Source organism: Heteronotia binoei, chromosome 6, assembly GCF_032191835.1.
Source record: "Heteronotia binoei isolate CCM8104 ecotype False Entrance Well chromosome 6, APGP_CSIRO_Hbin_v1, whole genome shotgun sequence".
Lineage (NCBI taxonomy): Eukaryota > Metazoa > Chordata > Lepidosauria > Squamata > Gekkonidae > Heteronotia > Heteronotia binoei.
The window spans coordinates 62128142-62144915 of NC_083228.1; the positions used below are offsets into that span (position 1 = coordinate 62128142).

The following is a 16774-nucleotide window of genomic DNA, read 5'->3' on the forward strand; positions in this document are numbered from 1 at the left end:
GACTGGTGACAGGCGGGAGGAAATTCCCCCCGACATCAATCTCACACAATGTGCCTACATCACCCAGAAGTGACACAGACATGCTAGAGGCAATGCTCTGATTTTTGGGCAAAAATCTATAGCTTGAGGGTGATTTTACCATAAAGTTTTGCCTAAAAAACAGTATCACCCCTGACTCACTTTTGGGTAGGCTTCCCAAATCCCCCGCCTGGGCGGGGGACCCTCGATTTGGAGCCTCCTCCCCCCGCTCGGCAAAAATCCAGAAAGCAGGGGGAATGGCGGCCCTTCGCACGCAGCCTAGATCCCAGCAGCTTCTCCTCTCCCCTTTCCACCGATCCCTGATGCTTCTCCTCCTCCCTTCCCTTCCCTTCTCACCTCGTATCGCAGCAGCTTCTCCTTGCCCCTCCCCTTCCCACCCAGCTCCATCGCAGCAGCCGGAGCTTTCCCAGGCTGCTTCCTGCCCCGCCCCAAAGGACCATGTGCCTTTGCACCTCCGGAGGTGGTGAAAGGCTTCAACTTTCTGTGTCTATGTCTTTGTTACTGTGAAGAAGCTGGCTGGTGAGTAGAGAGCCAATCCCCTACATCAGATTTGCGAGAAGGGGTGTGTGTGGAGGAGAGGCAAACGTTTTCATTATTCCCTATGTGAAATTTCTCATAGGGTATAATGGGGAATTGATCTGGAGGTTTCGGGGGCTCTGGGGGAGCTATTTTTTGAGGTAGAGGCACCAAATTTTCAGTATAGTGCCTCTCCCCAAAATACCCTCCAAGTTTCAAAATGATTGGACCAGGGGGTCCAGTTTTATGAGCCCCAAAAGAAGGTGCCCCTATCCTTCATTATTTCCTATGGAAGAAAGACATTTAAAAAGGTGTGCTGTCCCTTTAAATGTGATGGCCAGAACTCCCTTGGAGCTCAATTATGCTTATCATACCCTTGTTCCTGGCTCCGCCCCCAATGTCTCCTGGCTCCACCCCCAAAGTCCCCAGATATTTCTTGAATTGGACTTGGCAACCCTACTTTTGGGTGATGTAGGCATGGTGCTCATCATCACTTCTGGTGATGTTGGAATGGTGGGGGTGATGCTTCCAGCTCCTAGAATGTCCCCCCCACCACAGCCAGCATCTCAAATGGACCTGACAACTCTGCCTAACACATTACTGTTCCCAATGGGCTGCATTTTCCAGCATTGGTCAGTTTTTCCATACTATAAGAGGAATTTCAGAGTATCACTCATATTTGTGAAGCAAAAGCTGCCTCCTTGGATGGGGCACAGTAAGAATACTCCTCTGTCAGGGAAGACACCCAAGAGATTAGTCCATTCCTTAACTCCATTCCAAGGGAAGTACTTAAGCTTCTTTGAGGCTCACTGAAAGTCATCAGTTGGGAGGTCCCCTAGTGTTTTCCTGCTTCTAATGGAAGTTAGGGGATCTCAGTTTGTGTTCCCCCACTTTCATCCCAAGAGAAGCAAGAGATAAGCCACATGGTTCCCTTCAGCATAAGAGCTGGAGGAAGACTGAGGGCTTGTACTGGTTCAGTTTTCTATGGCAACACGATGGAATCATGAATATGCAGTCTCACTTGTCCCTATTTTGGGGGGTGTTGTTCCTGTTTAGAAGCTGGATCAAGGTGGGTCAGTGCTCTCATATGTTGTGCAGTTGCTGAAAGTCTATGGAATAGGCTTTCTCATGGTGACATCATATGCACAATAAAATCTTCAATGACATAATTAGTTGATGCCACACGCATTCAGAGACTTGGGATATTTCTTACTAGATTATTATATGATAAAAGCATCATATGAGAAAGCAACATCTGGCTTTAATTTATATATATTTGCTTCTGGATGTGTGTGTGTGTGTGTTTTATCGTAGTATTAGTGGCCACTGAGGAAGGCCCAAAAGACTGAAACACATATGGCCCTACTTGTCTTTTTATATATTCATAAACTATGTATCATCAACTTTGTATGCAAAATAACTGAAAGTTTATTTCAAGCTCATGTTGATGATCTTTGAAGTCTGATCTTCAGACTGATTATTTTTAATCTTTTAATATTTGCTACTGTGTACACCATAAATAAAAATATGATATCTATTTTTAAGTTAGCTTGACCTTTTGAACAGTGCTCAAACCTCCCTCTTTCCAACTATATCACTTTTATTTTCTGCATGTGGATTGTGAACTTAACTACTGTAGGGTAAAAATGGGAACCTGCAATAAAATGCTACTCAGTTATGTCTTGTTCTCATGTGCTCCTTAAATTCAGCCCCAATTGTAGTATGGACTTTTTATTTATTTATTTACAAAAATCATATCTCATCTTTCTGCTCTTAGAAGGACCAGTTAAACAATTAAAAACATACATGATAAAATTATATTTTAAAACCATTATAATTTAAAACATGCATCACTAAACCAACTTTAAAAAGTTAAAAAACACAGTTCAAATACAAACAAAATACACATAACACACTGGTTATGAAGGAGGGATTGTTGAGAGAAGGCAGAATGAAAAAAAAAGTCTTGACCTGCTAATGGAAGACTGTGACAGAAGGGGAACAGATGAATCTCCCTGGGGAGAAAGTTGCAGAGTTTTGGTGCCATGACTGAGAAGGCCCTCTCTCTCCCTTGTTGCCACCTGCCTAATCTCAGAAGGCAAAGCACCCAAAGCAAGGCCTCCAAAGATTGCTGTAATGGTTGAGTGGGTTTATAAAGGATTAGGTGGTCCTATATAGGGCTTTGAAGATCAAGACCAGCACCTTGAATTGTGCCTGGAAACAAACTGGAAGTCAGTGTAGGTGGACCAAGATTGGAGTGATATGGTTTCTACCCTATGACTTGAATTACGTAGAAATTGGTAGAAAGCAAGTTAAAAAGAAATTGGTAGAAAGCAAGTTAAAAAGAAAACAACCCATGACATCTTGTTGTGGAAGTCCACATAGGATTTTATTCGTTTCCTGTCCCCAATTGCCCTTTCTAACTCACATTAAACTTCCTTTTCCAGTTGCTTTCACTCTCTGCTCTCCTTTATTTCCCTTCTTTATTTTTAAATGTTCTTTCTTCCCCCTTTCCACAATAATTTTACTAACCCACTACATCCCTCCCATTGCTATCACATCACCCCATATCATCTCACTCCTATTCTTGGTTCCCCATCCCTTCATCTTATTCTCCTTCCCCATAACATTTCCTTATTCCTATCTGAGACGTCCATTCTCTTCTACTCATCTCCTTATACTTCTCATAAACATAATCCCTCATATCCCTTTCATCCTGTTTCCTGTTATACCAACACAGCACTGTATTTCTCCTGTCTATTGTAATTCTCCTCCCTTTAATCTCTCCTTTCACCCCTCAATCGCCTGTACAGCATCCCCTTTAACTCCCTCACTCTTACTTCCAACCCATCCTCCTCAACCTTTCTTTGCCCCCTCTGTCTGACAGGCTCCTGATAACCTCCCACTCAACTCATTCCTTTGCCTTCCACCCTTCACCAGTCAATCCCCTGACCACTTGCCACCTCTCACATCCTCTCATATCATCACCCTTATTCTCATTATTCCATGCCACGGATGCCAAGGGAGTAGCAACAGGAGAAAGAAGAGGCAATGCCAAATCTCGTCACTGCCTAGGCTAGTGAACACTTGGCCCACCAATGTAGTAGCAGTGGTTGCCTTCCTCCCTTATTCCACTGTCTACATTACCGGGATTCTTGAGATCTCCGGAGCCAGTATCCCCATCGTGGCATCATGTTACTTCAAGTCTAAAGGCCAGTGCTGCTGGCAAATTACCAAAATTGCCACTATTACAGTCCCTGTGCTCACATGCATTCTGAAATACATGTCTGTGTGCCTTCTCCCACCCACCCCCCAACTAGGGTGGCCATAATATCTGCAGGCCAGCCAGGGACACCTTGAGGGGGGGATGAATGTGTGTGTGCGCGTGCGAAGCGCGCGCCCGCCAAAAACAGGAAGTGACGTCATGCCACTGCCGGAAACAGGAAGTGACATCACTTCCCGTGACATCGTTTTCCCTGCACCACCTGCCGGAAGCAGGAAGTGACATCACTTCCTGTGACATCATTTCCCCCAAATGCCACTGCCGGAAACAGGAAGTAAAATGAGTACCCAGCTTGCTGGGGGGAAAGTGTAGATGACCGGGGAAGGCAATGACAAACCACCACCTAAAAAGGTCTGCCGTGAAAACGTGAAAGCAGCGTCACCCCAGGGTCAAAAACGACTGGTGCTTGCACAGGGGACCTTTCCTTTCCATTGGTAATAACGGCTAGGAGCACCTTCATTGGAGGCTCATAGAATAAGACCCCCTGGTCCAATCTTTTTGAAACTTGAAGGGTGTTTTGAGGAGAGACACCAGATGGTATGCTGAAAATGTGGTGCCTCTATCTCAAAAAACAGCCCCCCAGAGCCCCAGACACCCGACAATTCTCCATTATACCCTATATCAATTCTCCATTACACCCTATGGGAATCAGTCTCCATAGGGAATCATGGAGAGCCCAGCAGACATTTCCCTCTTCCCCTCTGCTTTCTGATGACCCTGAAGTGGGGAGAGGGCCTCCAAACTGGGGGATCCCTTGCCCCCAACCTGGGGATTGGCAACCCTATCCCTCAGGCTGCTTTCACGGCCAGCGGCTGGCCAATCTCGACTCTCGTCCGGCTTTCCTCCCTGCCGCGCTCCCCCCACAGGCGCTCCTCCGATCCTGAGGAAAGAGCAAAAGCAGCCCTCCCTCCCAGCAGAGAGACATGCTTTGCAATCCATTAAGAGAATACTGGCACATTCAGAGTTTCTGTAGTAATTCATTCTGCCCGCATTCTATTACATCCTATGAATGCAACAACTCCTAGTCATTGATCCCAGTACTAATATTATTGGTCATTTCAGGAACGTTATTTGTGGGCAGTGTAAAACTTTTACTCACTTTATCTTCCACCCTCAAATAACTATTACAAAAACAACCTAGATTCTCCTTTCCTAAAACTAAGAAGTATTTCCTGATGCCACCCTGCCACCCCAGATCTGAGGACTCTCACATGCCTCTATTAAAAGATGCTCAGAAGTACTTTCCACAACTTCCAATGGCAAACAGAAAAGGATTTCACACACACACACACAAAAGATTGCCTTTAAAACACTATAACTCTTTCTTGGGTTTTGCTGTAAGTTCTATGGAACTAGACCCTCTTTTTTGTAAGCTCTTGGAGGATTGGCTACATCAGGGGGTGAGGCCTAATATGCAAAGGAGCTCCGACTAGAATTCCACCTCTGAATAATACCCATCTTGATAGACCAAAGGTCAGTATAAGACAGCTAGAAAGCAGTATAAGCAGCTAGAAAGCGTCTTTGGCTTGGCATGCAGAAGGTCCCAGGTTCAACCCTGGCATCTCTAGTTAAAAGGATCATGTCATGTGAAGACCTCCACTTGAAACCCTGGAGAGCCAATGCTAGCTTGAGCAGACAATACCCTTCTCGCTAGACAAAAGGTCAGTCTACAGCAGACTGGAAGAGTCTGTGGCTCAGTGGCAGAGCACCTGCTTAGCATCAAAGAATCACAGAGTTGGAAGGAACCTCCAGGGATCCCTAAGAAAGAAAGAAAGAAAGAAAGAAAGAAAGAAAGAAAGAAAGAAAGAAAGAAAGAAAGAAAGAAAGAAAGAAAGAAAGAAAGAAAGAAAGAAAGAAAGAAAGAAAGAAAGAAAGAAAGAAAGAAAGAAAGAAAGAAAGAAAGAAGAGAGAGAAGGAGGGGGAAAAAAGACAACAGGGGGTTGGTCTTTTCCACAACAAGCCTCTTGTCGGAGACAGATATTATTTCTCTTTTAAAAAAAAATATACACCACCACCACCATAACAACATCAAGAGAGCCAACAAGCAACCTTTACACCAAGCAGCCTAAGCACCCTGTGATAGACAATTTTACACGGCAAAGTGGGAGAGGAAACCCCAATTTTAAAAAGCAAGCTGGCCTAAGGATAGGGTTGCCAAGTCCAATTCAAGAAATATCTGGGGACTTTGGGGGTGGAGCCAGGAGACTTTGGGGGTGAAGCCAGGAGACATTGGGGCGCAGCCAGGAACAAGGGTGTGACAAGCATAATTGAACTCCAAGAGAGTTCTGGCCATCACATTTAAAGCGACAGCACACCTTTTTAAAATGTCTTCCTTTCATAGGAAATGAAGATGTTTCCCTCTCTCCGCCCCCACCCTTTCTGGCTAGTCGGCTCTGAAGAGGGGATTGGCCTCCCTACTCACGAGTTGCTGCTACAGGAGGTGCAAAAGCACATGGCCCTGGGGCTTCCCTCCTCCCCGTTCCTGGCTAGTTGGCTCTGAAGGGGGGATTGGCCTGTCTACTCACGAGTTGCTGCTACAGGAGGTGCAAAAGCACATGGCCCTGGGGCTTCCCTCCTCCCCGTTCCTGGCTAGTTGGCTCTGAAGGGGGGATTGGCCTGTCTACTCACGAGTTGCTGCTACAGGAGGTGACAAAGCACATGGCCCTGGGGCTTCCCTCCTCCCCGTTCCTGGCTAGTTGGCTCTGAAGGGGGGATTGGCCTGTCTACTCACGAGTTGCTGCTACAGGAGGTGCAAAAGCACATGGCCCTGGGGCTTCCCTCCTCCCCGTTCCTGGCTAGTTGGCTCTGAAGGGGGGATTGGCCTGTCTACTCACGAGTTGCTGCTACAGGAGGTGCAAAAGCACATGGCCCTGGGGCTTCCCTCCTCCCCGTTCCTGGCTAGTTGGCTCTGAAGGGGGGATTGGCCTGTCTACTCACGAGTTGCTGCTACAGGAGGTGCAAAAGCACATGGCCCTGGGGCTTCCCTCCTCCCCGTTCCTGGCTAGTTGGCTCTGAAGGGGAGATTGGCCTGTCTACTCACGAGTTGCTGCTACAGGAGGTGCAAAAGCACATGGCCCTGGGGCTTCCCTCCTCCCCGTTCCTGGCTAGTTGGCTCTGAAGGGGGGATTGGCCTGTCTACTCACGAGTTGCTGCTACAGGAGGTGCAAAAGCACATGGCCCTGGGGCTTCCCTCCTCCCCGTTCCTGGCTAGTTGGCTCTGAAGGGGGGATTGGCCTATCTACTCACGAGTTGCTGCTACAGGAGGTGCAAAAGCACATGGCCCTGGGGCTTCCCTCCTCCCCGTTCCTGGCTAGTTGGCTCTGAAGGGGAGATTGGCCTGTCTACTCACGAGTTGCTGCTACAGGAGGTGCAAAAGCACATGGCCCTGGGGCTTCCCTCCTCCCCGTTCCTGGCTAGTTGGCTCTGAAGGGGGGATTGGCCTGTCTACTCACGAGTTGCTGCTACAGGAGGTGCAAAAGCACATGGCCCTGGGGCTTCCCTCCTCCCCGTTCCTGGCTAGTTGGCTCTGAAGGGGGGATTGGCCTGTCTACTCACGAGTTGCTGCTACAGGAGGTGCAAAAGCACATGGCCCTGGGGCTTCCCTCCTCCCCCAAACACCCCAGTTTTCCCTCCCCTCCCCATCGTACCTTCTTCTCTCTCCGCTCTTCCATCTCTAGTTAACTGCAGTCGGGCGGGAAGCCTGGAGGCGGAGCCTCCAGGGCAGGCAGCAGGGCCCAATCTGGTGAGAGCCCTGGTGCCTGGCATGCCCCCCTCGCCTTCCAGGTGCCCCTGTGATTGGCTGGGGGAGGCAGGCTGCCTTGTAATTGGCTCGATCATTAAAAAAATAATGGAGAAAAAATGACGGACAGGGCACTGGCCAATCCGGGACTCTGAATGAGTCCCGAGCTTGGCCAATCGGGACACGGGATTCAGGAGGCGGGGGCGGGACTTTCCCGGGAGGGCGGGACGTTCCGGCCACCCTACCCCCAACCCTTTTAGGATGGTATGCCTCTAGAGCTGCCAAGTCCAATTCAAGAAATATCTGGGGACTTTGGGGTGGAGCCAGGAGACATTGAGGGTGGAGCCAGGAAAAAGGGTGTGACAAGCATAATTGAACTCCAAGGGAGTTCTGGTTATCACATTTAAAGGGACAGCACACCTTTTTAAATGTCTTCCTTCCATAGGAAATAATGAAGGATAGGGGCACCTCCTATGAGCTCATAGAATTGGACCCCCTGGTCCAATTGTTTTTAAACTTGGGGAGTACTTTGGAGAGAGGCACTAGATACTATACTGAAAATTTGGTGCCTCTACCTCAAAAAACAGCTCCCCCAGAACCCCCGAAACCTCCTGATCAATTCCCCATTATACCCTATGAGAATCGATCTCCACATAGGAAATAATGAAGTGCCCAGCAGACGTTTCCCTTACCCCCGCAACCCCATTTCTGGCAACTCTGAAGCAAGGGACTGGCCTCTCTATTCAAGAGTTGCTGCCAATTTCTTCAAAGTAACACAGACACACTATCCCAAGAGGAAGCCTTTCAATCGGAGACTGAAGCCTCTGGAGGTGGAAAGGCTTCTCCCCGCCGGCCAGCTGACTGGGGGCGGGAAGAAGCCTGGGAAAGCGGAAGAACCCCCGCTGGGACCTGGGGACTGGCAAGCCTATATGCCTCAAATAGGTGACCATGGGAGAAAGTGTATACTCTTCTGTATACTTGAAGTTTTCCTCAGATAAACAGAAACAACCCTTTCTGACCTTTGTGCCTAGTTCCATTATACTAATTTCATTATCCACATGAAAATCATAAGAACATAAGAGAAGCCATGTTGGATCAGGCCAATGGCCCTTCCAGTCCAACACTCTGTGTCACACAGTGGCCAAAAATATCCAGGTGCCATCAGGAGCTCCATCAGTGGGGCCTCGACACTAGAAGCCCTCCCAATGTGCCCCTCCCCGACAAAGCACCAAGAATACACAGCATCACTGCCCAAGACAGAGTTCCAACAATACACTGTGGCTAATAGTCACTGATGGACCTCTGCTCTAAATGTTTTCCCAATCCCCTCTTGAAGCTGAATATGCTTGCAGCCACCGCCACCTCCTGTGGCAGTGAATTCCATGTGTTAATTACCCTTTGGGTGAAGAAATACTTCCTTTTATCCGTTTTAACCTGACAGCTCGGCAATTTCATTGAATGTTCACAACTTCTCATATTATGAGAAAGGTAGAAAAGTACTTCTTTCTCTACCTTCTCTATCCCATGCATAATCTTGTAAACCTCTATCATGTCATCCCTCAGTCGACGTTTCCCAAGCAAAAGAGCCCCAAGCATTTTAACCTTTGTTCATAGGGAAAGTGTTCCAACCCTTTATTCATTCTAGTTGTCCTTTTTTGGACTTTTTCCAATGCTATAATCTCTTTTTTGAGGTGCAGTGACCAGAATTGTACACAGTATTCCAAATGAGACCGCCCCAGGGGCATTATGATACTGGCTGATTTGTTTTCAATTCCCTTCCTAATAATTCTCAGCATAGTGTTGGCCTTTTTTATTGCAGTCACACACTGGGTGATTCTGCACTCAAGTTCGTCCAGGGCAGGCTTCCATTTTGGGGCAGAGCAAGCTGGTGATTTTGCACCAGTTGCTCCGCACCGGCATTTTGTGTGGGGCAAACCCGCGATTTGCCCTGCAGCAGTGTAAACCTGAAAAAACAGGTTTACACTGCGGCGGGGCAAATCGCCAGCTTCCTCCACCCCCAAATGAAAGCCCACCCCAGACCAACATGAGTGCAGAATCACCCACTGTCTTGACATCTACTACAATCCCAAGATCTCTCTCTCAGTCAGCTCACACTCCATCAACTTGTATTTATAGTTAGAATTTTTGGCCCCAATGTGCATTATTTTGCACTTGGTCACACTGAACCTCGTTTGCCATGTTAACACCCACTCGTCCAGCCTCGACAGATCTCTTTGGAGTGCCTCACAATCCTCTCTGGTTCTCACCACCCTGAGCAATTTAGTGTCGTCCGCAAACTTAGCTACTTCACTGCTTACTTCCAACTCCAAATCATTAATGAATAAGTTAAAGAGCACTGGATCTAGTATTGAGCCCTGCAGTACCCCACTGCTTACCACCCTCCACTGCGAAAATTGCCCATTTATACTCACTTTCTATTTCCTATTAATAAGCCAGTTTTTGATCCATAAGAGGACTTGTCCTTTTACCCCATGACTCTTGAGCGTCCTTAGGAACTTTTGATGAGGAACTTCATCAAAAGCTTTCTGGAAGTCAAGGTAAACATCTATTGAGTCTCCTTTGTCCATATGTTTCTTCAAAGAACTCAAAGAATAGGTTAATGAGACAAGACCTTCCCTTACAGAACCCATGCTGAGTCTTCTTCAATAACTTTTGTTAATCAATGTGCCTACTAATTCTCTCTTTAATAACAGTTTCCACCAGCTTTCCTTGTATTGAAATCAGACTGTCTGGCCTATAATTTCCTGGATCTCCTCTGGAACCCTTTGTAAAGATGGGGGTGATATTAGCTACCTTCCAGTACTCAGGAACAGAGGCAGATTTTAATGAAAGATTACATATTTTGTCAGGAGATCCACAAGTTCACTGTTGAGTGCTTTTAGAACTCTTGGATGTATGCCATCCAGGCCTGGTGACTTTTAAAAATTATCTATCAGTCGTAGGACCTCCTCTCTTGTCACCTCAATCTGATTCAGATCTTTCTACACCCTTCCCAAAATCACTGGTTCTGGAGTGGGCAAACACTTCTCATCTTCCACAGTGAAGACAGAGGCAAAAAATGTCTCAGCCATTTCCCTATTGTCCTTCAGGTCTTCTCTATAAAAAAGGATAATCACTAATAGTGTGCCACATATTCATGAGCAAACATATTTGGCACAAACAATGGCTTTCAAGATCTGAAATGTTCTATGAAATATCTCCCAATACCACTTTGTGTCTATTTGCTGCTCCTCTCAGCCATCATTTCATGCCATTTTGCTTGCTTTAAACTACTACTTCTTGATGGCTATATGTGAAGCAAGAGGGTTGCCAACCCCTTGGGGCACTCAGGAAGAGAGTTCACAAATGACTTAATTACTTTTTATATTTAAAAAACTAATGTTGATAGGCACAGCTGTGGCCTATGATCAACAACAGCTGGGCAGTATTCACAACTTGATCTTATGGTTTAACCCTATGTGGGCAAACTGTTGCTTTGCATCACACTATATGATCCCTGTTACCATGTAGCCAGTATGATGTCACAATGTCATGTAGCAATTCAGTGCCCTCACAATGAATGGGTATCAGTGTGGAGCAGCAGTTAACACAACATGAAGACATTTACAGCTATCAGCAGTCTCTCCACCACACCTCAATCTCCAAAAGCAAAACAAACAAGAAAACAAAAACTTTTCCCAGAGGCAAAATGTATTAACGCGAGTGTCCCTCTCCTCCTCATTCAAACCCAATTATTACTCTGGTGGCTAATACTAGGATAACAACCTATTGACTTTTCCTGTTACAATACCATTCCATGACAACACCAGTAAAGAAGAGGCAACAATTAATAATAATAATAATAATAATAATAATAATAATAATAATAATAATACATTTTATTAGTATCCCGCCCTCCCCGCCGAAGCAGGCTCAGGGCGGCTCACAACATGTAAATCAATATACAACAAGACATTCATACAATTCAATAAATAATACATTAATAAAACCATCATTTAAAACCAACATTGCTATTAAAAATTAAGATTTATGGTGCTACATCTCAAACCTTCAGTAAATTTAGTGGTGGAAACGTCAACAGCGGATCTAACTTAACTCCATATTAAGGCTAAGGCCATCTTAAAAAGAGTGGTCTTGCAGGCCCTGCAGAATTGATCAAGACTCCGCAGGGCCTGCACTTCATCCGGAAGTTGATTCCACCAGTGTGGAGCTACCAATAAATAGGCCCGTTCTCGTGTGGTCTTCAATTTGGCCTCCTTTGGCCCAGGGATTGTCAACCAGTTTTTTCCCGCTGACCTCAGTACTCTCTGGGGCTCATATGTGGAGAGACGGTCCCGAAGGTAGACAGGCCCTCGACCATATAGAGCTTTAAAGGTAATAACCAGCACTTTGTAACGAACCCAATATACAACTGGCAGAGAGTACAGCTCGTGCAGCCCCAGCTGTATGTGCTCCCACTTCGGGAGCCCTAATAACAGCCTAGCCGTCGCATTCTGCACCAACTGCAGCTTCTGGGTTCGGCACAAAGGCAGTCCCATATAGAGGGCATTACAATAATCCATTCTCGAGGTGACCATTGCATGGATCACTGTTGCTAAGTCATGACGCTCCAGGAAGGGGGCCAACTGCCTCGCCTGTCTCAGATGAAAAAATGTGGATTTGGCAGTGGCCACTATCTGGGCCTCCATTAACAATTGCTGTTACCCACTCCAAGTCCCTCCATCCTAGTAGTTGTGGTGTTTTTGATGAGACAATAGTCCTCCCTTCTTCTGCTTGATTGGGGAGGGGAGGAGAAACCAAACTTGCTCTAACTGAAGGTAGTTATCTATCAGAAGGCTGCTATTAGTGTTTTTACCGGGAGAAAGTTTCAGTTGGTTTGCATTACTTATTTTTATGGACTGTATATGTATATAATCGTAGATGCTTGGATAAGTGAATGGATAATTGATAAAGAATAACAAAATTAAAGACAAGGACAGACAGAGTGCAAGGCTCTCCAGGATATTAGCAAAAATTATATTTGGTTATGGGAATTCACCAATGCAGATGCTGTAGCCAGATGAGATTGTAAACTAAAGACATTCAATCACTTGGAAGCCAGTAGCAGTATTGACTGTGAATGCATCAAAATATGAAGTTTTAGTCACATATCAGTTTATTAATTTTGCAGTGCTGTACCCAGCACAGGTAATGGTAATATCCCAGTCATATATTAAAACCTACTGTAACTGGAATTCTTAAACGAATTTCACCTAGAAGTGCTCTAGAGTTCAGCTACTTTTGCTTATCCCAAGCAACTGATGTTTTATCAATAGCTATTTCTTCCTTTTCTTTTCCCTTTGCTCACCAGTGGTGAATTTTCTAACATTCAGGGAAAAAATTCAGGTCCCTCAGATCCAGGATGGCTCTAAGAGGTCTCTTTCTTTTTTGGGTACCAGAAAAAAAAAAACGTGAATAGAAACCTGTCATGGAGTCCAAGTCAGAAGCTCTCTATATTGCCCCCTTTTGGAAAAAGGGCAACAGCTCCTGCTCCAGTTCAAGCATGGAGTTATTCAAAGCCTGATCAAGATGTTGGAGGGGTGGCAATTTGAGTTAGTTATCTATAACTCAAATTACCAATTGATAAAAAAACCCCAAGTGTTATGAGAGACCTCCTGCTGATATGTGTGACAAGAATACGGTGACTGCCAAGGTCTGTACAGAGTTGAAGGACTTGCTGTGATGTAGTTTGTTTGTTCTTCTTAATTTGGGTCAAAAGATCATCAGTTAACAAAGCAAATAACAGTATTCCCTCAAACAGAAGGTCTTCTACATTCTGCTGAGTGTCAGGAGGGAGAGCTGTGGAGCGCAGGCAAGCATGCCATGCTCTGCATAGAGTTTCAAATCCTCTTTAGATGATATTGGAACCCCCACAATGTCATCAAGGGAAGGGTCTGATGGTAAGTCTGAGCCCAGGCCAGAAGATGAGTCAGTCTTCAGAGCCTGCTCTTCCTTGGAATCTGAGTGCCCCATAAGGGAATGATGAGAAATTACAGGAGGATATCAAACTGGAGGTCCTGCAGTGTCACAGTTCTGTGGAAAATAGTGTCTAGGTTCTGGAGGTACTTTTTGTCACTGCCTGCCACCCCATTCTTGAGGTCCTGGAGATGGAAAATAATAAGGGTAGCCTTGCCAAGGAGGTGGAGCCATGGTGTCGGACAGGATGGTTCCAATGGTCGACTAGCTGTTGGAACCACAACGTGCCCTGGCCAGGCTATATTTCTCCCTCTGAAAATGAATGAGCCAGGGAGATATGAAGAGGAGTTCATGGTAGGGAGACTACCCTCTTTTCCATCAGAACCAATGATGTTTTGGTTGAAATCAAAGAGTCAGCTGATTCCAGTAGTATCTTGGAAAGATGTTTCTCCTTATGCTTGGATTTGGAATAGGCTTTCTTAGGCAGAGGTTTCAACACGGACTCAACATCTTGGTTCTGTGCCTGGCACCACCAGAACCAACATGCTCAATGGCAGGCTTGCAAGTTGGTCATTTCTAACCAGTGATTTCCAAGGAAGGGATAGACTGCTCCACCAGGGCAGATACTTTCACTGCCAGACTATTAGAGCAAGAGAGTATTTTCTCCCATAAGCTTCCCTTCAAGCGCATTGCTCAATCTGAACAGCCTTTCAGAGTAAACTGGAGGCAAATCTTTGCAGATAGCTATATTATGGGCCTCACACAAGCAGAAAAGGCAGAGGTGTACATCAGAATGAGTCATTTTTGTACCACATTGGGTACATTTAAAGAAAAAAGCCTTCTGTGACATCTCCCAAAGAGATGGCGAGAGCTCAGGAACAAGAAAACTTCAAGAAAGACCTCATGAAAACCAAAGTTGAAGAGAATACCTCCTCACAATGTGGTGGTGAAGAAAGGACTGAGAGAAAGGGGGAGCTCTTCCCTGCAGAGCATGTGACCATTAAATAAGAAGAAGACCTCTAATCTGCTCTGTAAGGGAAGGATTCCCCTTGGAATGTGTAGAAAATACCAACATATCTGTAAGACAGCCTCCACTGAAAAGAGTGCTAAGGGAACCAAAGAGAAGCTGCACATTTTAAAAAACAAAAGGCCTAAAATAAGAAAAAAATAAAATTAAGCATATAAATTTGACATGTGAAGTCATTCCATTCTTGGAAACGACACATTAAGAGTTCTCTAATTTTATTCTATTTAGCCAAATGAATGAGAAAAAATAGCAAATCCTACCTGGGCACTGGATAAATGACCATTCATAATTTTTCTCTTTGGGACAAAGATTGTTGTCAAGAACCATTTCAGCAGGATTCAACCCAGTGAACTTCATTGGTCCCCTTGAGGACCCTTCCACACAATGCCCTTTGCCTGTATTGCTAGGGTCACTGCACCAACCACATCCTGGGTGCTCCAGACACTGTCCACAAGTCCTCATTCCAGAGCAGTTCTGGGCTGTAATACACAAAGTACAATAATAAGTAAACCATTTCAAAAGCCTTATGCTATTGGTATGAGTATAATTCAGTTATTCTACCATAGTTTATATTGTACTGACTGCAAAAGAAACAAATGGATGGCTTTTTGTAAAAATAGAAAATACTGGAGATATAACTTTGTACATATAATAGTTTCCCCCCTCTTTCTAAAGTGTCAGGTGTCTGTTGCATTGTCAGGTTTGTTTAAGGGGTGTGCATTGTGTTCCATCCAAACTGAAAGAATAAATTGAAAATACCTTATTGGTATTTATTGCTATTCTTTCAGTCAGATAAAGAGCAGAGTGTATTTTTCACTACTGAGCATAGATAATCCTGGAAAAAATTGGGATTATTTGGAGAAACAGGGCGGCAGCAGTTAAACAGTGTTTAAAGAGAGTGTACTCTGTTTAAACGGCATTCTGGGTGAAGGTACAGTTTCACAAATGCATTGCCAAAGTGGCACTGGTTCTCTGGGCATTTTGTATATGCCCTGGTTCTGCGGAACTTGGAAAAATCCCCCCACCTTCATTTTCTACTGCAGAAACTTTGACATCAGAAGATGGGGGCACTTTCTTTGGGGATCCTTAGACAGCTTAGGCACCAGAAACTACACTTAAAAAATGGTTCCTTTACTTCAAAAAACAACCCCCAGACCTCTGAATAGGCCCCCAGATAAGTTCTCCATTTACTAAAATGTTCCCATAGGGTATAATGGAGCCTCCCATTGGGCGGGATTTCTGGGGAAAAAACAAATCTTAATACCATACCAGTTATTGGAATTCAGGGTTTTTGGGGGGAATCCCAAATTTTGGGAGGGTTCAATATATTCAAATAAAAAAAATCTTGATTTGTGTGTGTATGCATCCCCCTAGTTTTGTTTATTATACGTTGCAGCACCACTTTCCTGCAGGGAGCTCAAAGTCAGAATATGACTGCTTTGGTAGGAACTGAACACCAGTTTTGTCTTTGATAAGAATGGCTGGTGTTTCTTTTTTGCCTCTTTCCAAAACAACGAACATCTCCACTGCCTAAGCTATCTGCATTAGGCTGAATATTTTTCCTGAAGTGTTTGCATAATGAACACTTCCTATATTTATTCTAGAAAATGAATACAAAACAAATAAAGACACTGCCTTTTTACCGGGCCAGATTTCCTCTTAATGCATCTTTTGTGAGGTTTTTTTTTATACATAAACAAAAGTCCGCAAAAGCAATGCTTAAAATGGTCCACCAATGAGAATTCCTATAATAAATGTAAGATCGTTAAAGTTACAGTTCATGATTTTTAAAAAAGTCTGTCCTATTATTTAAGGGTCAAGACACATGAGATGCTTACAATGCCCTCCTAAGCAGAGTCAGGGCTTTTTCTGAGCAGGAATGCACAGGAACACAGTTCTGGCTGGCTTGGTGTCAGGAGGTGTGGCCTAATATGCAAATTAGTTCCTGTTGGGCTTTTTCTACCAAAAAAGCCTGTGTGGAACCATGGTGATGTCAGTGAGTATGGCCTAATATGCAAATGAGTTCCTGCTGGTTTTTTTCTACAAAAGAAGCCGAGTTAATACCTTTATGAGTACATTAAAGTCAATGGGCTTAGAAGTGTGTTTAACTTTGCTTTAGATAGCATTATTAATCAACATCATTTGTCTAGAATACTTAGGTCATGAGATGGACTTTGACACACTTCTTAACTAG

General features: G+C 44.9%; 1 protein-coding gene across 1 annotated transcript in view; it reads right to left on the reverse strand.

Annotated features, from left to right (window-relative positions):
* The window catches only part of ATRNL1 (attractin like 1), a 1015273-nt gene that overhangs the window by 739303 nt on the left and 259196 nt on the right, over positions 1–16774 (reverse strand). Inside the window, exon 18 of the mRNA XM_060241568.1 lies at positions 14841–15059. Coding sequence (XP_060097551.1) covers positions 14841–15059 — 219 coding nt within the window. The remainder of the gene's footprint in view (positions 1–14840; positions 15060–16774) is intronic.